This window comes from Pygoscelis adeliae, unplaced genomic scaffold (genome assembly GCF_000699105.1).
Source record: "Pygoscelis adeliae isolate BGI_AS28 unplaced genomic scaffold, ASM69910v1 Scaffold34, whole genome shotgun sequence".
NCBI classification, from domain to species: domain Eukaryota; kingdom Metazoa; phylum Chordata; class Aves; order Sphenisciformes; family Spheniscidae; genus Pygoscelis; species Pygoscelis adeliae.
This window is the reverse complement of record NW_008824658.1, coordinates 1,919,649-1,934,193: the sequence shown is the minus strand read 5'-3', so window position 1 is coordinate 1,934,193 and position 14,545 is coordinate 1,919,649. Positions and strand designations below refer to the sequence as shown.

Here is a 14,545-nt window from a genome sequence, read left to right as displayed (position 1 = left end):
CCAGCTCCCTTGCAGGTGACAGTCGTACCTTTGCTGTGCCGTGAGACAGCTGAGATACTGGTCCCAGTCCCGAGGTGCTGGCGGTGCTTCCGCGGTGCACGGGCAGCGATGGCGTGTGATTGTTACAATGTGCGCTGGGCGCGTGGCTCAGTGCTGTTTCCCCCTCTTGTCATGCAGCGCTGCATGATGCAAATGGACCCAGCAGAGTGGCAGATGGGTTGTGCGGGAGCTGAGTCATCACACTTGTACTGAGCCGCAGGCAGCTCCTGGTTTGGGGGCTGGAGAGGGAGCAGGAAAAATGATTTCCTCTTGAATTATTTTCCTCCTCTCCGAGTTACTTCAGTACCTGTGACTGTTAAGTTGTCAGAAGCTCTCTGCCTGTGTTACCCCGCTCCCTGGGTGTAACTCGGCCACGCTGCTGGCCTGATCCCACCTGGGGCCGTGCCATAGGACGTGGCAGCTGTCAGCCATCTGGTAGCGACCATCCCGTTATGTTCTTTCTGTGTCAGGATGCCTCTGTACGGCAGCTCTTTCCCAATCTCTTGCTAAGTTAGGAAATGAAGCAGCCCTTGTGCCATGCATCTGGGTAGGGGGAGAAGCCGGTCTCGTTGCTGTGAAGGTCTTAAAAGTGAGCGAGTGGGGTCTGGTCTCGGTAGACTCTTCCCTTGCACAGCAGTGCTTGGGACGAGAGGGAGAGGAGCTAGCCCGTTCAAGTAGAGTGTGTGAGTTCATGTGTCTGCTTCAAGTAGTTCTCTCTCTTCAGCATTGCAAATCTGGCCTCTCTCCTGGAGATAGTGACTCACTGGTATCAAAACAAAACAGACAAGTGAGGTTTGCAGTCCCCCCCTCCCCAAGTGCTTGTGGAGGTTTCTGTTTCTCTAAGCAGAATCAAAATGTGCTTGGCTTGTTCGGAGAGCTGTTCTTTAATGGGATAAACATGCAGATGCTGTTGTCTGTTTAGTGTTTGGCTTGGAGATGATAAACACTGCCCCAGTGGCAGCCCTCGGTGGGGCTGTGCCAGGAAGCATGGTAAGATCTGTCCTCCCGGGAGGCTGCTAGGCTGGTGCTCCCGGCTGCTGGCCAGGAGCAGCCCCCGGCTGGGCCGGCGCTGCTGAAGTCCTCCTGGTCCCCTGCTGTGGGCTGAGAGGGGGGTATTGCTGCGTTAGCAGCATGGCAGGGTGGGGAGAGAGGGGTGGCAGGGGTTGTGCAGCCACGCAGGAGTCTCTCTCACCTTCTTGCGGGAGGCCCGGAGACGGAGCGCTGAAGCGGGCTGCCGTCACATGCAGGTTGGATGGGGTCTGCCTGCCCTGGCAAGCGTGATGTACTCTTTGGCAGAGCAGCCCGGAGATGAACGATGAGTGGAGTAAACTGAGTGGGCGCAGAGCACTGCGAGCCTGGAGGATATCTGTGGGTGGTGAAGTTACCAGATCTCTCGGCAAGTGCTCCCTCTCCCTCTGCCACCGCTAGCCTTCAGCAGCGTGCAGGAGGGATGTCTGCAGCCCTCGGCCCAAGCCGGGAGAGGAGCTGGGAGGAGATCGTCTCACCTGGCAGTTGTGTATCTGGTGCTGCGATAACTGTGGCTTCCTAGTGCTGACACACTAGTTGCTTGGGGCAGTGGCTCATGGCCTGTTCTGGGACATCAGAGACTTGACGGGTGCTGTAGAAAGGCACAGCCTGAGTGAGTTGCAGGGTTTTTTTGTTGTCTGGAGATTTCTAAATTCTCAGGCCTGTTGACAGATCAGTTTCCAAGGTGCTCAATCGTATCTTGGGTCCTGGTCTGTCTCTGCCCGCGCTCTGTGATCCCAAACGCTTGTGTCAGCCCTGTGTCTACGCCGAGCTCTCCAGCAGCTCTAGGATGTAGCTGCTTTGATACTGTCTCTGAATCTTGCAAGTGTTTTGGCGTAAGTCTTCCCAGCTCCTTCTGATTCCCCAAGCTGGGGGGAGGTCGTGCTTAAATGAGACCCTTCCTTGGAATGGGGGTCTCGGGGTTGCAGTGCTTCTCCTGTCCTCAGGCTCCTGTCCAGCCAGTATTTCAGCCTCAATAAGGAATTGCTGTTCTGAGCTTACGAGCGCTGTTAGCCCTGCATGCTCGTGCAGTGAAACACGCTCAGGCTTCCTGTCAAAAGCATATTGGTAAATGCAGTGGTATGTCTCTTCAGCAGCTCGGTCCAGGCAGTAACTGAAGCCCCTTCCAACATGGCAAGGATAGAGTGAGTGTTAGCAACAGCTGTGTTAGGGTAAAACAAAACCCAGCTTGAGCTGAAACTGCACTTAAACTCCTAAACAGCACCTGTACTAATACCACACTTCTGGGCCTGTGTTTCTTTTTTTATTAAGAGGTTAACAGAACAGCCTGGGCCTGTTCCCAACCGGAGCCAGGCTGCTAAAGCTGGGTTGCCTGAAAAAGCAGTGGGAAGCACCTTGAAAAGCCAGGCCTCAGAAAGTGGGAGCAGTGACTCGTCTGACAGCGAAGAGGAGTCCCCTGTGGCACAGACACAGCCTCCACAAGCTGGTAAGTCTCCTGGTAGTGGCCAAGACCCCTCACCTGCATCCTCATGAGTTTCCTTCTCTCCCCTGCACATGGAATGGCCCAGCCAGTTGTGCTAGCTCCTGCTCTGGAGAGCCACAGAGAGCAACTCTTTCTCATGGTGACAATCTCTTATGTCTTTTCTGCAGTGAAAACCAATGCTGTGCCCCAGCCAACACACGTGAAGAAGGCACCAGCTCCAGCGCCAGCCCCTCCACCTGTGGACAGCAGCGATGATTCCAGCGAGGAGTCAGATTCAGAGGAAGAAGTAGTTCCCCCTTCACAGGTAAGGAGCTGCTGACCCGCTGGGTGTGGACACTTAGTCCTGCACGCTCAGGAGGTCTCAGGACTTAGGAGGTGGTAGCTGGGTGGATGATGAGTGGTGCAGAGAGGAGCCCTCCTGTTAGCTGGGTCAGGTTTTCTTGGCGGCGTCCCTGGGTCTCGCTGACCCTGGCTCTGGGTGCACGTCTTGACCGCAGCAAGCTTGCAGTGTGTGAAAGCCGTGGAGGGTGTGAATGTTTTGGCAGGAACATGAGTAGACACACGAGCCCAGATGTCCTCTGGGACTCTGTCCCCTTTGCCCTACTCTAGGGAGTTAGAGTGGAAAAGCAGCCAAATCCTTGCAGGCAGAGTCTTTCCATGAGCTGGGTAGCTCCAAGGCAACCCGCCGCCTTTTTCCTCCCAAACCCCTGGGTGTGGGGTGCAGCTGGAGCTCTCTGGACTCCCCCTCCACAAGCCTTGGGAGGCTGGGAGGATCTGTCCTGAAGGGTAGCACAGTGGTCCTGCTGCCTTTCAGCTGGAGGAGTCAGACCCCTGCCTTGGAGAAGGGACGTGACCCCCATATCTGTGCAGAGACACTGCTGAGTGTCATGGAGCTCTCTCACCTGAGTCTCTTCATGTCACGTCTCTTCGTGTCTCCATGCCAGTCCCGCAGGGCCGCGGCTGAGCTCCCTAGGGCCTGAGCTGCCTTGGTGTGAAGCTGGCTTGGCTGTCTCTGCACCTCTGCTGCAGTTTGAGCCTGAGAAAGAAACCACTTGAAGAAGCCTTGACTGAGGAACATGGCTGCCGTTCCTGCGTGGTGGTGGCTTGGCTGGTGCTCTGAGCCCAGGGCTTAGCGGCCAAGTGTGCCTTTTGTCCCGCACATATGCGTCCCCTGTCTGGCCAGTGCCCTTGCTGGGAGAAGGGGATTGTGTGCACTCAAGGAAACCCTTCCCCATGTTGGCCTGACGCTGTGGCCAGGGGAAAGGCTGTCTCCCCCCAGCTGGTGGGCAGGCAGCCAGCCTGAGCAGTCCTTGATTGAAGCGTGTTTATAGTACCAAGGTTGTATAAAATAACGCAGTTGCTGTAACTTGAGCTTTGTGCAAGACGGCTGAGAGCTCACGTCGGGTTGGCGGCTCTCTGCATGGTGGAGCGTTGCCTTCCTTTCTGAAGGCCAGATGTTGTGTGAGGGAAATGTCAGCCCACAAAGGCCCAGCTTGTCAGAGATCTGGAGAGGGAGGGCTGCTCACGTAGCCTCGTTTGTAACACAAACCAGGAGGCTGAGCACTCCTTCGTCGCTCCTGCTCCCTCCTCTGCTGGTATTTGTGTCTTGGACCTGATGTCAGTGTCTGATTTCCATGCCCCTGGCTCTTCTATTTTTAACCCCTCCTAACATTCAGCTTAATGGGAGGTTTCAAATGTGAGGCAACAAAATTGCTTCTTGTTAATTTGCTCTCTAATCTGTGGCTTGCTTGTGGACCTGAAGGCAGATTTGCCCTGTGGTTGGTGTCTTTGCTTTATCTCTGTTGCCAATTAACTCTCGATGTGTGATTTTTAGAGTGTAGGAGACATCCTGGAGTCTGAGTGCCTGCTTTGCAAAGTAGGGTTTGCGACTGCAGTCTTGCTGGGGCTGCAGTGGATAAGGATCTCGCAGCCTGCAAGCACATCACATTTTGCCTGCCTGCCCTCAGGATGGGTGCCTTTGGGGCACTGAGCTTTAGGCACTCCCAGGGTGCTGGCCCTCATGTCTCTGCTCCTGGCTGTGCCAGAGGCCCTGCTCGGAGGCTGTAGGAGACAGAGCTGGCCTGTAAAGGGGGAAAAAAAAAAAAAAAAATGATCCTTGGTGCTGTGCTGAAAATGATGGAAGGGCTCAGGACTTAGTGGTGGATTGGTGTATGCTTGTGTCTCTTTTCCCTCCAAGTTGTGCTCTGTCCTGATTTTCTTTCTCATCTATTTTAGAGTCTGTCCCAGCAGAACATCAAAGTAACCAAGGTTTCGAGCGCAGTGGCTGCCAAGGCTAATGCCACACTGCCTTCGGGGAAGGGGATAAAAGCGCCTGCTGTCCCTCCAGTTAGCAGAGTGTCTGAGAGCTCAAGTAGCGATTCCTTGGAGCACGATGTGCTGGCAGGAGAGGTAGTGACGGAGGAGACTAAAGTGGGGAGCTTCCCTGGGGAGAGTGGGCAGATGGGTGTGCTGGAGTATGAGGCTGGTGCTGTGTCCCCAGCTGGGGGAGCGTGTTCACGGAGCGGGGGGAGAGGGGGACTGCTCTATTTTAACCACTGTTACTGCACCATAAGGTGAGGCAGATGAGCAGAGGGTAGCCCTGGTACCTTTGCTGTTCCTGCCTCCCAGCTGGCTGGCAGGTTTCTTCCTTCTTTTGTGATAGAAGTGCCTTGTACAGTCAGGAGTTGTCTGCTTGGCCACAGCTGCCTGCTTCATCTGTGGGCCGGGGGAGATGGGGGTCTCTGTGCCCTGCATGAGACGTTCTTGGACTAACCTTGACACGAACTGGAGCAGTATGGCTGAAGAAGGACCGAGGTGGTCCAAGCCCATCTGCTCTGGGCTGCTTCTTATAGTTCATGGGCATGAGCCATTCCATGAGCTAGGAGTAACTATTCCTCCTTCCAGATGCATTTCATCTTCTTCTCCCTAGGCCCCCACTCCTTGCCTAAAGCAAACGGTTCCTGTAGGAAAAGCTCCTCCAGCCAACACTGCCGCCCCGGAGGCTGCTTCGCTCCTGGGAAGTCCCACCGCCAAGTCGAGGAAGCCAGGCCTGCAGCCAGCGCAGGGCGCCCAGCTGAGCCAGGCCACGCCGCCCACCCAGGCAGAGGAGACCTCGGGCAGTAGCAGTTCCTCAGACAGTGACAAGGAGGAGCCATGCAAGCAGCCCCCCAAACCTGGTCAGTTCTCCCAGGAAGATGCTGTCAGTGCTGCTGGCCAGGCCAGGGCGGGAACAGCGTTTTGTTACCCCGTGGGAGGTGTGTCACCTTCACATAGTGGTTGGAGAGGGGTTCCCCCTCTCCAGCTTAGCAGAGCGCTCCCCTGTCTTTGGAGGCAGAAGGCCTTTTGGTGGCAGTAACTGTGCTGGATAGGTGAGCTCAGCCCCAGGCAGCAGTAGTGGGTTTAATGGGGTGAACTCTGCTCCTCCAGCAGGCTCGCTGCAGAAACCAGCAGGGACCCAGCCAGCCCACAGCTCCTCCTCGGAGTCCAGTGAGGAGGAGGAGGCAGCGTCGCAGGTATGGTACCTGAGCAGGCTGGGATCCTCTCGGGTCTTGCAACTGGCCCTTAAGTAGGACAGAGAGAGGGTTGAATTCTCAGCCGTAGCAAACGGGGTGCTGAGTGGGTTTGCCAGCACAGAAGTGGGGGCTCCCCAGTGCAGTGCCGCGAGCAGGGCCTTTTGGTGGGGGCAGAGAGAGGCTTTTGAACCTGGAATACTTCCACAGGCAGCCGGGCCTTGGGTCCAGGGCTCACAGTGCCTTCCCCAGGGGAAGGGATGGGAGGTGGTGCCTTGCAAGGGTTAAACCAGGAGAACTGGTGCACAGTGCCAATAGCAGCAGGGTTTTTTTTTTCCCCCACTTTTATTTGTAACTTAACCCATGTCCAAGCCATTAAATTCCCTTTGTAAGTAACGTGCAGGGCGTGCAGCACATCTGCAGTGCATTAGCTGTGCGTGGGTGACTGCTAATGGCCAGGAGCCTCCCCCAAGCCTGCTTCACTGGGCGAGAACAAAAAGGAGACCTTCTCGACATCAGCTGTCGCTGCTGTAAGCTCAGCCAGTGTCTGTCCGTGCTGGCCCCCTCTCCTGGCAGCCCTGGCCTCTGCAGGGCCAGTTGAGCGGTGTAGGATCACTGCGGGTGGTGAAAGGTGGGCCCTTCACTTGGAGTATGGGGGCAATAGCAGCAGAGACAGATCTGTGTGTCTGGTGTGTGGGAGGCTGCCCTGCTGTGACTCCTCAGTGTGTCTGTGCTGTTTCAGTCCCTCCTCACAGGCTATCTGGGCCTCTCCAAGACCCCAACAGCACCCCAAGCACCGAAGACGGTTCCCCCCCAGCCTGTAGGCAAAGTGGGGCAAGGGAAAGCAGCCGTGACTGCTGCAAACTCCCTTGCCAAGGACTCCGGGAAAGCAGCCCCAGCTGATGGCTCCAGCAGTGACAGCAGTGACTCCGACACAGACGTCGACCAGGTGGCTGCAAACCACAAAGCAGGTGGGTCTCCTTTGGCAAGGTCGGGAATCTGCTTGGCCCAGGAGCAAAGCTGTGCTGGCACGGGAGGCTGACACTGGGACGGGGCCCTGTTCCCACCGTGTCTCCACCGCAGAGCCAAGTAGCGTGGAGTGCTGCTGCCGTCTGCTGGCTTCCCCTGGCCACGACAACAGCCCTCTTCTCCTTGAACGCCCCTCCTGCGCTGGCTGGATTGTGAGGCTCTGTGTCTTTGCCTCTTGCAAGTTCTGCTTTAACTGCCATAATTAATGCAATTAATGGGAGTAGGTAAGGCTCTCCCTAAAACCTATGCCCACTGCGTTGGTGTGCTGCGGTAGTGATGGCTCCTAGGGAACGTTTAAACACTGGCTGAAGAACATCTGCTTATACAGTGCTGGTATTCAAGCCTCCCCTGGGTCTGTCTGGGCTCTGTAGCATGTCTGGAGGGCAGAAGAGGGGAAGCAAGTGGGAAGACCTATGGAGAAACGAAATGTTCTGCCATTTCCCTATCGCCCTGGTTTGTTGGCAAATTCTAAAACTCGGAGCCGGAAGCCGCTTCTGCTCCGGTACGACCCTGGCACCTTCAGATGAGCTCTGGCCTGCTCTAGAGGCTCAGATGGGTCTGTTTGGCCTCTTGAGCACATCGTTAAGTTGTGCAGAGGGCTGTTGAGGAGGTCAGAACTATACATAGGTTCAAGAAACCCAGGTGCTGGGGGATAGGCCATTGGTGATGGTTAAACTTGGTGGTATGGGTACCCCCGCCACCACCCCCTGGCTTACTGGGGGTCGTGTCCTGGGGAAGGACTGCTCTATCTATGCTCACCTGTCTTGTGCTACAGTTTAGTCTAGTCCCTGTTCTCCATGGATGTGGCCAAAGCTGTTGTGGCTGTTGTAACCCACTTCCCTCGCCAGATACGTGATCTCAGGCTGAGGCATCTTTCTCTGGCTCTGCTGTAGTTGGGATGGCCAGCAGGCTTTGCTTTTGAGGGAGAACCGGGTGCTCCTCTTCAAACTCAAACATATTTCCGTCCTCCAGTAACTGTGGTCTATGTAACAAACGCTCCCTGAGTTGTCTTCTCTCTCTTGTCATTGTTTCTGCAGAAAACAAGCCCCCTCCAGGGCAGGAAGCCACACAAGCCTCCAACAAAGAGAAAGTGGCAGGAAAAACAGAGCCAGGTCATGCCAGCCTCAAATCTTCCCCAGTCAAGAAAGCCCTGGCTGTGAAAGAGAATGATGTTGCAGCAAAAGGGGCACTGGTGACCCCATGGTCATACGCAGTGTTCCCCATCCCACAATCAGAGGAGTCAAGCTCGGGGAGCGAAGACGAGGTCACCACTGCTGCCAAAGTTCCTGCAGTGCAGACACTGGAAGGGTCAGAAGAGAAGAAGAAGAAGAAAAAGGAGAAAAAAGAAAAGAAGGAAAAGAAGAAATCTTCCTCCACGGCAGACAAGGGTGTGAAAACATCTAAGAGCAAAGACAAAGAGAATAAAAAGCAGAAAACATCTCAGAAGCGGAAACTGCCAGGAGAGGATGGGGCTGTTGGGCAACCCAAGGAAAAGAAGCGGAAAGGGCAAGCTAACGAAGAAGCTACCAAAAAGAAAAAGAAGAAGGCAGCTGGTGACCTGGAGAAGTTGCCAGGCAGCAAGGAGAAGAAAAAATCAGCTAAAAGTAAGCATCCCTCACTTGGGGCTGCATTTGCAATAGGTTCTTGCAGCTGATGCACTTTCAGCCTCTGGTGTGGGGCCTTGTGAGTAGCACCCACTTTCCCGTTACCTTCCTGCTTGGCTACTTCCCTCTTGGCCCACCCAAAGCCAGTGCCAGATTTTTAACGCCCCACTTCAGTGTTTTTCTGCAGTCTCAGCACCAGGTCGTGTTGCAGACAGCAAGCTGGGCTCTCCTGCCCCTCTGTCCTGCATCCGGCACAGTGGGAACTGTGTTGATACTTAGAATCATAGAATCATTAAGGTTGGAAAAGACCTCTTAAGGCCATCGAGTCCAACTGTCAACCCAACACCACCATGCCCACTAAGCCATGTCCCTAAGCGCCTCATCTACCCGTCTTTTAAATACTTCCAGGGATGGTGACTCAACCACTTCCCTGGGCAGCCTGGTCCAATGTTTAACCACTCTTTCAGTAAAGAAATTTTTCCTCACATCCAATCTAAACCTCCCCTGGTGCAACTTGAGGCCATTTCCTCTCGTCCTTTCGCCAGTTACTTGGGAGAAGAGACCGACCCCCACCTCGCTACAGCCTCCTTTCAGGTAGTTGTAGAGAGCGATGAGGTCTCCCCTCAGCCTCCTTTTCTCCAGGCTAAACAACCCCAGTTCCCTCAGCTGCTCCTCATAAGACTTGTTCTCCAGACCCCTCACCAGCTTCATTGCCCTTCTCTGGACACGTTCCAACATCTCAACATCCTTCTTGTAGTGAGGGGCCCAAAACTGAACACAGTATTCGAGGTGCAGCCTCACCAGTGCCGAGTACAGGGGCACGATCACTTCCCTGCTCCTGCTGGCCACACTGTTTCTGATACAGGCCAGGATGCCATTGGCCTTCTTGGCCGCCTGGGCACACTGCCGGCTCATGTTCAGCCGGCTGTCGACCAACACCCCCAGGTCCTTTTCCAACAAAGCACTTTCGCTGATCCTTGCCGCTTGCAGAGCAAGCTGATGTCCCTGTGCATCTTCCATGGTATGAGCCGTCCCTCCAGGGCTTTCTCCTTTCCTGGCCTTTACCCTGGCTGGAAGCAGCTGTCTAGCTGAGGGCTGGCAGAGGGTTGAGGTGAGTCTGTGTTGAACCTCCTGAGGCCTCTTTGCCCTCATCACATGGCGTGCCCGCCTGCGCTGGGCTTGGGAGAGTTCTTGCTAGATGCAAGCCGTGAGGCCTGTGTGCCGCTCGCTGCGCTCTGCGCGGTGCCCTGCTCTGTGTCTGCAGTGCAGAGCGGCTCTGCTAACCCAACTGGCTGCCCTGGCTCCTCCGTGGCAAATGCAACACACGCTGGCAGAGAGCTAAGGTGAAATGTGGCTGGGGACGGCAGGCAGAAGGTCCCTGACATGCTGTGGGCAGAGGAAGCCCAGCGTTCACAGGTGCAGGGCTTTGCGTTAGTCAGAGCTTCCTGAATGTGACCCCCTGCTGCCAGCCTCTTTGAGAGAGATCAGCCTTGAAATCTGCGCTGTCGTCTGCCGTGTCAGCCACCGCTGTTCCCCGTGGGGTGGCAGTGCCCCTTCCTGACCCTGCCTGATCAGTGTCTGTGCTGCAACATGGTGAGCAGCTCATTCAAGAGATTTGGCTCGGGGCTGTTACTGCTGCTTTCAAACCCCTGGAGAAGGAGGAGGATGGTACCAGCCTCCTGCTCGTTGCTCCCAGTTAAGAGTGTTTCCTGCCCCTCTTGTCTGCACGCCTCTGTAATGCTCTGTTTGCTGCCCTAATGTAAATGCAATTTTTTTTCTTTGCAGTGCAGACTGCAACTGCAAATCAGAGCTGGTTCTGTGCTGGATCTTGTAGGCTTTTTTTTTTTTTAAAGAAAAAAAAAAAAAGGAGGGACATGGAATGGATGGGCCAGATCTGCTGGGGTTTCTATTCCGCGGAGATGCAGCCCTTCATTTTGGAGGAGACAGGCTTGCCCGTCAGCTCTTGTGTGGGCTGTTGCACAGGGGTGAGCTGGAGCCTGTTGGAGCAGTCGTGCTGAGCCGAACCTTGTGTCCATCCTGTGTTAGTAGCTCCCCTTGCTCTGATTTCTGGCATGTGCCCAGCTGCTCCAGCGCTGAAGCGGTTCCTCGGAGTGGGTGGGCAGCGGGAGGTGGGAAGGACGGGGGAACCTATGTAATTCTGCCCGCATGTATGTGTGGATGGTGGGATCAAACTGCTCTGGCTCAAAGGTACTGGAGAAACAGCCCTGGGCACAGCTGCCTTGTGGCAGGGCTCTGCCCTCACCCAGAGCTCTGGAAAGCTCTGGAAAGCTTGCTCAGGTTTGGATGTAATCAAAAACTTACTGGAGATGCTCCCACCACTCTTTGTGCCCCTTCTCACAGGCTGGCAGTACCAGAGCCCCTCTCTTAGTTGACTTTTCTTTCCCAGAAAAAAAGACTGGAAAGGAAAAGAAGAAGAGCAAAAAGGTGTCTTCGGAAGGGGAGCCGACAGCAGATGGCTCTGCTGAGGTTCACAAGAAGAAGAAGAAGGTATGTGCAAGACCCTGGGACGGCGTACCATGGGGAGAGCCGTTCCGAACCACGGTTGTGACGCTCATCCCTGCAGCACGCCAGGCTGGAGAGGAGCAGAGCCGTGTCCTGGCCTTGCTGGCAGGACAGAGGAGGCCGCAGTTAATTGTGGCTAGTCTTGAGACACCCTGACCTTTGGTTGTTTAGGATTGGGGTGGCTTGAAGAAGGGCTTGTTCCTGTACCGTTGCCCCAGGAGAGATCCCTTTCCCTGGAAGGGTCTAACCCAGGGGCCCTTTTGGTGGCACAGAACCTGCCCAAGGAGTAAGTGCTGCTCTTCAGCTGTCTGTTCATCTAGTTGTTTTCAGCAGAAACTGGAGCTCCTGAGGGCTCGGCAGGCTACTGCGTCCCACCCCAAGGGCTAGGAAAGGGGGCAGAGGGACACTATAGGATCTTCCTCATTTAGGGATATGTCCCTGTCATTATGGCAGCCAAGAAGCCTCTGTGGCTTGTGGCTCCACTGGGTCCTTCATGTCTGTGGTGCAGATGATACTGATTTATTTTTCACCCTTTTCTTTTTAGAAGAAGAAAACAGCTGAGCCTGAAGGATTGTGAGAAGGTACATGGTCTGTGGGGACTATCAGTTGGTACCTCTGAACGGCGGTAACCTTGGCCAAATTCAGTTCTCCTGGGCCAGTCTTGGGAAGACGGTGTGCCCTCTAACACCCACTGAGTCGGCCTGGCCTTAGATTAGAGGGCCGGGGAGTGGACCGGTATAAGGAAAGTCATGCAGCCGCGTGCTGGCTTCTCTGGATGTGTTTGACCTCAACTCTTTAGCTGCTGACAACTGGATGTCCAGCCTGGACGTTGCTGTCCTCTGTCACCAGCAGAGATAAGTGGCCTCTGGCAGTGTCCGTCTGTCCCTGCTGACCACAGGGAGCTTGGAAAAGTAATGTGGATTAGATGGTGATGTTGTAGCCACCTGGAAGTGGACCAGATGACTCTGCCCTTGCTCTCCTCAGCTGTAAGGCTGTTCTCCTCCTCCCCATCCCTAACTCTTTTAACTCCTCTCCCCAAAGGTACCGCATCCCTGTGATTAAGGATTTATGGGTGAAGATCAAACAGAAGAGAGGAAAAGGAAGCTCAGCAGGAGAATTCCAACATTTTTTTTTAAATAATAATTTATAACTTGTTTTAACTGTGACTGTTAGAGCAGAGCGGTGTAACTTTCTGCCTCCTCCTGCCCCGCTGGGGCCCAGAGATGTGTTTATTGCCCCTCCTGACAGCTCGCCTGTTGCACAAGAACTGAACTGAAGGAAGCAGTTTGACCAGAGAAGAGCCAGCTTGCATAAACTGCTTTCCTCCTAGTTGACACCCAGCCATCTCTTTCTCATCACAGAGCTATATTTTTAAGAGAAACTTTTACCTCTTTTTTTTTTTCTTTTTTTTTTCTTCTTCTCCTTCCCCCTTCTGTGATTTGTGGTGTCAGTCCTTTTGCTACTATGGAAGAGAGCTCTTGGGTTTACTTTTTATTCTAACACTGAGGGCAGTGATTATCGAGTCCCTGGAGTTGCACTGAACAGCTGTGGCCGGCAGCTGTTCTCGGCCAAGGCGGCATAATTTTTTGTGGGTTTTTTTTATGGCATAGAAAATAAAAAAAGAACGGTGGGATTTTGCTTCAGCTGCTTTCGAGGGAGGAAGGGAGGTGAGAAGCCCTTCGGCTCGGGGACCAAACCCAGGCCAGGGAGGCAGGGCGGGCGCTGGGGCTGAGCCAGGGGCAGGGCTCAGCCCTCTCTGGAGGGCGTTGCAGGTAGGAGGGCAGAGCCCGGCTTCCACCCAGGCTCACAGGCACCACTCCAGCCCCGGGGGAAAAACGAACCGCTTTCTGCCTGCTCCCCGAGGAAGAGCAGACACTGTTGCTCCTCGGATTTGAACTGCGTGTTGTTCTAGTGTTGGCTTGTGTTTTTTTCGTTACTAAAACGCTGTGTAGGGGCAGGGGCCGAGAGCGGGTTTGCGCATCGCCCTGTGCGGACCCAGCCTGCTGCCTCGCTGGCAGCTGCTGCCCTGCCCCTTGTACCGGGCTTCGGCCTGGTTTCCTCGCTTCACTCCCAGCCCTGGGGTTTAGCAGGTGAGGAAAAAGGGACGGGATCCCCTCGTGCTCCAGCGCAGCCCCTGTGCAGCCTGGGTTCGGGCTCTGCTGGGGAGGGCAGAGCTCTCCGGCTGCCGCCCTCGCACCTGCGCAGCCTGGGTGCAGGAGGGAGATGGCTCAGGTGCGGGGGGGCTGCTCTCCTCCTCTCCCCCCACGCTGCAACTCACTTAAAGGTGATTTCAGCCTCCCGAGCTGTGCTGGGGTGCAGGGGAGATTGAACAAGTGAGGGGGCAGGAACGCGGGAAGGCATATTGTCGATGGGGGGGGGGGGGGGCACAGATGTCCGAGTGTCTTTGCAGAGATTTTTGTTTTTCCCTTTTTTCTTAAGATTTGTTTATTTTTAACCTAGGACAGCTGCAAACTCCTTGCGAGCACTGCCCTGTTAGAGTTGCTTACAAGGCTTTCTTACTCAAAAGCTTATTTGAAATAATTAGCTTGTGAGGTCACTTATACAGGAACTATCAGATATATTAAAAAAAATTAGAAGCCCCTCTGACTCCAGGGTCAGCTCCTCTGCCCGCTGTTACCCACTGCTGTGGCTGTTCTCCAGCCTGAAGGCAAAAGCTGAAGGTGAGCATCTTATCTCTGCTGAAGATAAGATAAGCTCTACAAAACTGAGCGCTCCACAAGAAAAACCCTCTACTCTAATAATCGTAACGGGGCTTCAGCCTACGGGGGTCAGTTAAGAAGCTGGTGGAGGTTCTTTTGCTGCTTTTAATGTTCACTCGGTGTAAGAAAGCATTAGTGGCTCATCCTTCAGCAGGGGGGAGCTCTGCGCCTGCCGCTGCCCAGGTGCTGCGGGGTGCCGATGAGCAAAAGGGAAGAGGGTTTATGGGTCCGACATCGCTGAAGTGGCTTTCCAGCCTGCTTTACCCGCCCTCTGAGGGAATGCTTTTTGTCTCTGGCGCTGATCCTGGTGGCAGGAGCAGCCCCGTCTGGTGCCCTGCAGCAGGGGAAGGGTCACAACCGATGCCTTGAGGGGCAGGAGCGCGCGGGGGTGCTCGCTGTTAATCATCTCAGGAAAGCAATGTAAGAGCAGAAATGAAATAGAGCAAAAAAAAAAAAAACCCAAAACCAAACATGGGAGCTGGGGTGCTGAAGAGGGGACAGGCCTCTCTGCTCGTGTCCTCTTCTAGTTGGCTGTTGTGGGGGAAAGAGAGGAGGGAGTGGGTAAGATGGCAAGCCCAGGCCGCTTTTGCCCCCCGTCTCCATCACAACCTCCGCTGCCCCAGCAGTGCCCTTGTGCTGCTGTGGCTCCTG

At 54.8% G+C, this 14,545-nt stretch overlaps 1 protein-coding gene across 1 annotated transcript in view; it reads left to right on the top strand.

Annotated features, from left to right (window-relative positions):
* TCOF1 (Treacher Collins-Franceschetti syndrome 1) overlaps window positions 1-12,805 on the top strand; it is a 21,512-nt gene extending 8,707 nt beyond the window's left edge. The window contains exons 8-17 of the mRNA XM_009322647.1: window positions 2,338-2,512; window positions 2,677-2,813; window positions 4,745-4,918; window positions 5,439-5,685; window positions 5,936-6,021; window positions 6,761-6,989; window positions 8,085-8,651; window positions 11,059-11,159; window positions 11,719-11,755; window positions 12,216-12,805. Coding sequence (XP_009320922.1) covers window positions 2,338-2,512; window positions 2,677-2,813; window positions 4,745-4,918; window positions 5,439-5,685; window positions 5,936-6,021; window positions 6,761-6,989; window positions 8,085-8,651; window positions 11,059-11,159; window positions 11,719-11,751 — 1,749 coding nt within the window. The 3' untranslated portion in view covers window positions 11,752-11,755; window positions 12,216-12,805. The remainder of the gene's footprint in view (window positions 1-2,337; window positions 2,513-2,676; window positions 2,814-4,744; window positions 4,919-5,438; window positions 5,686-5,935; window positions 6,022-6,760; window positions 6,990-8,084; window positions 8,652-11,058; window positions 11,160-11,718; window positions 11,756-12,215) is intronic.
* Window positions 12,806-14,545: the final 1,740 nt, after the last annotated feature.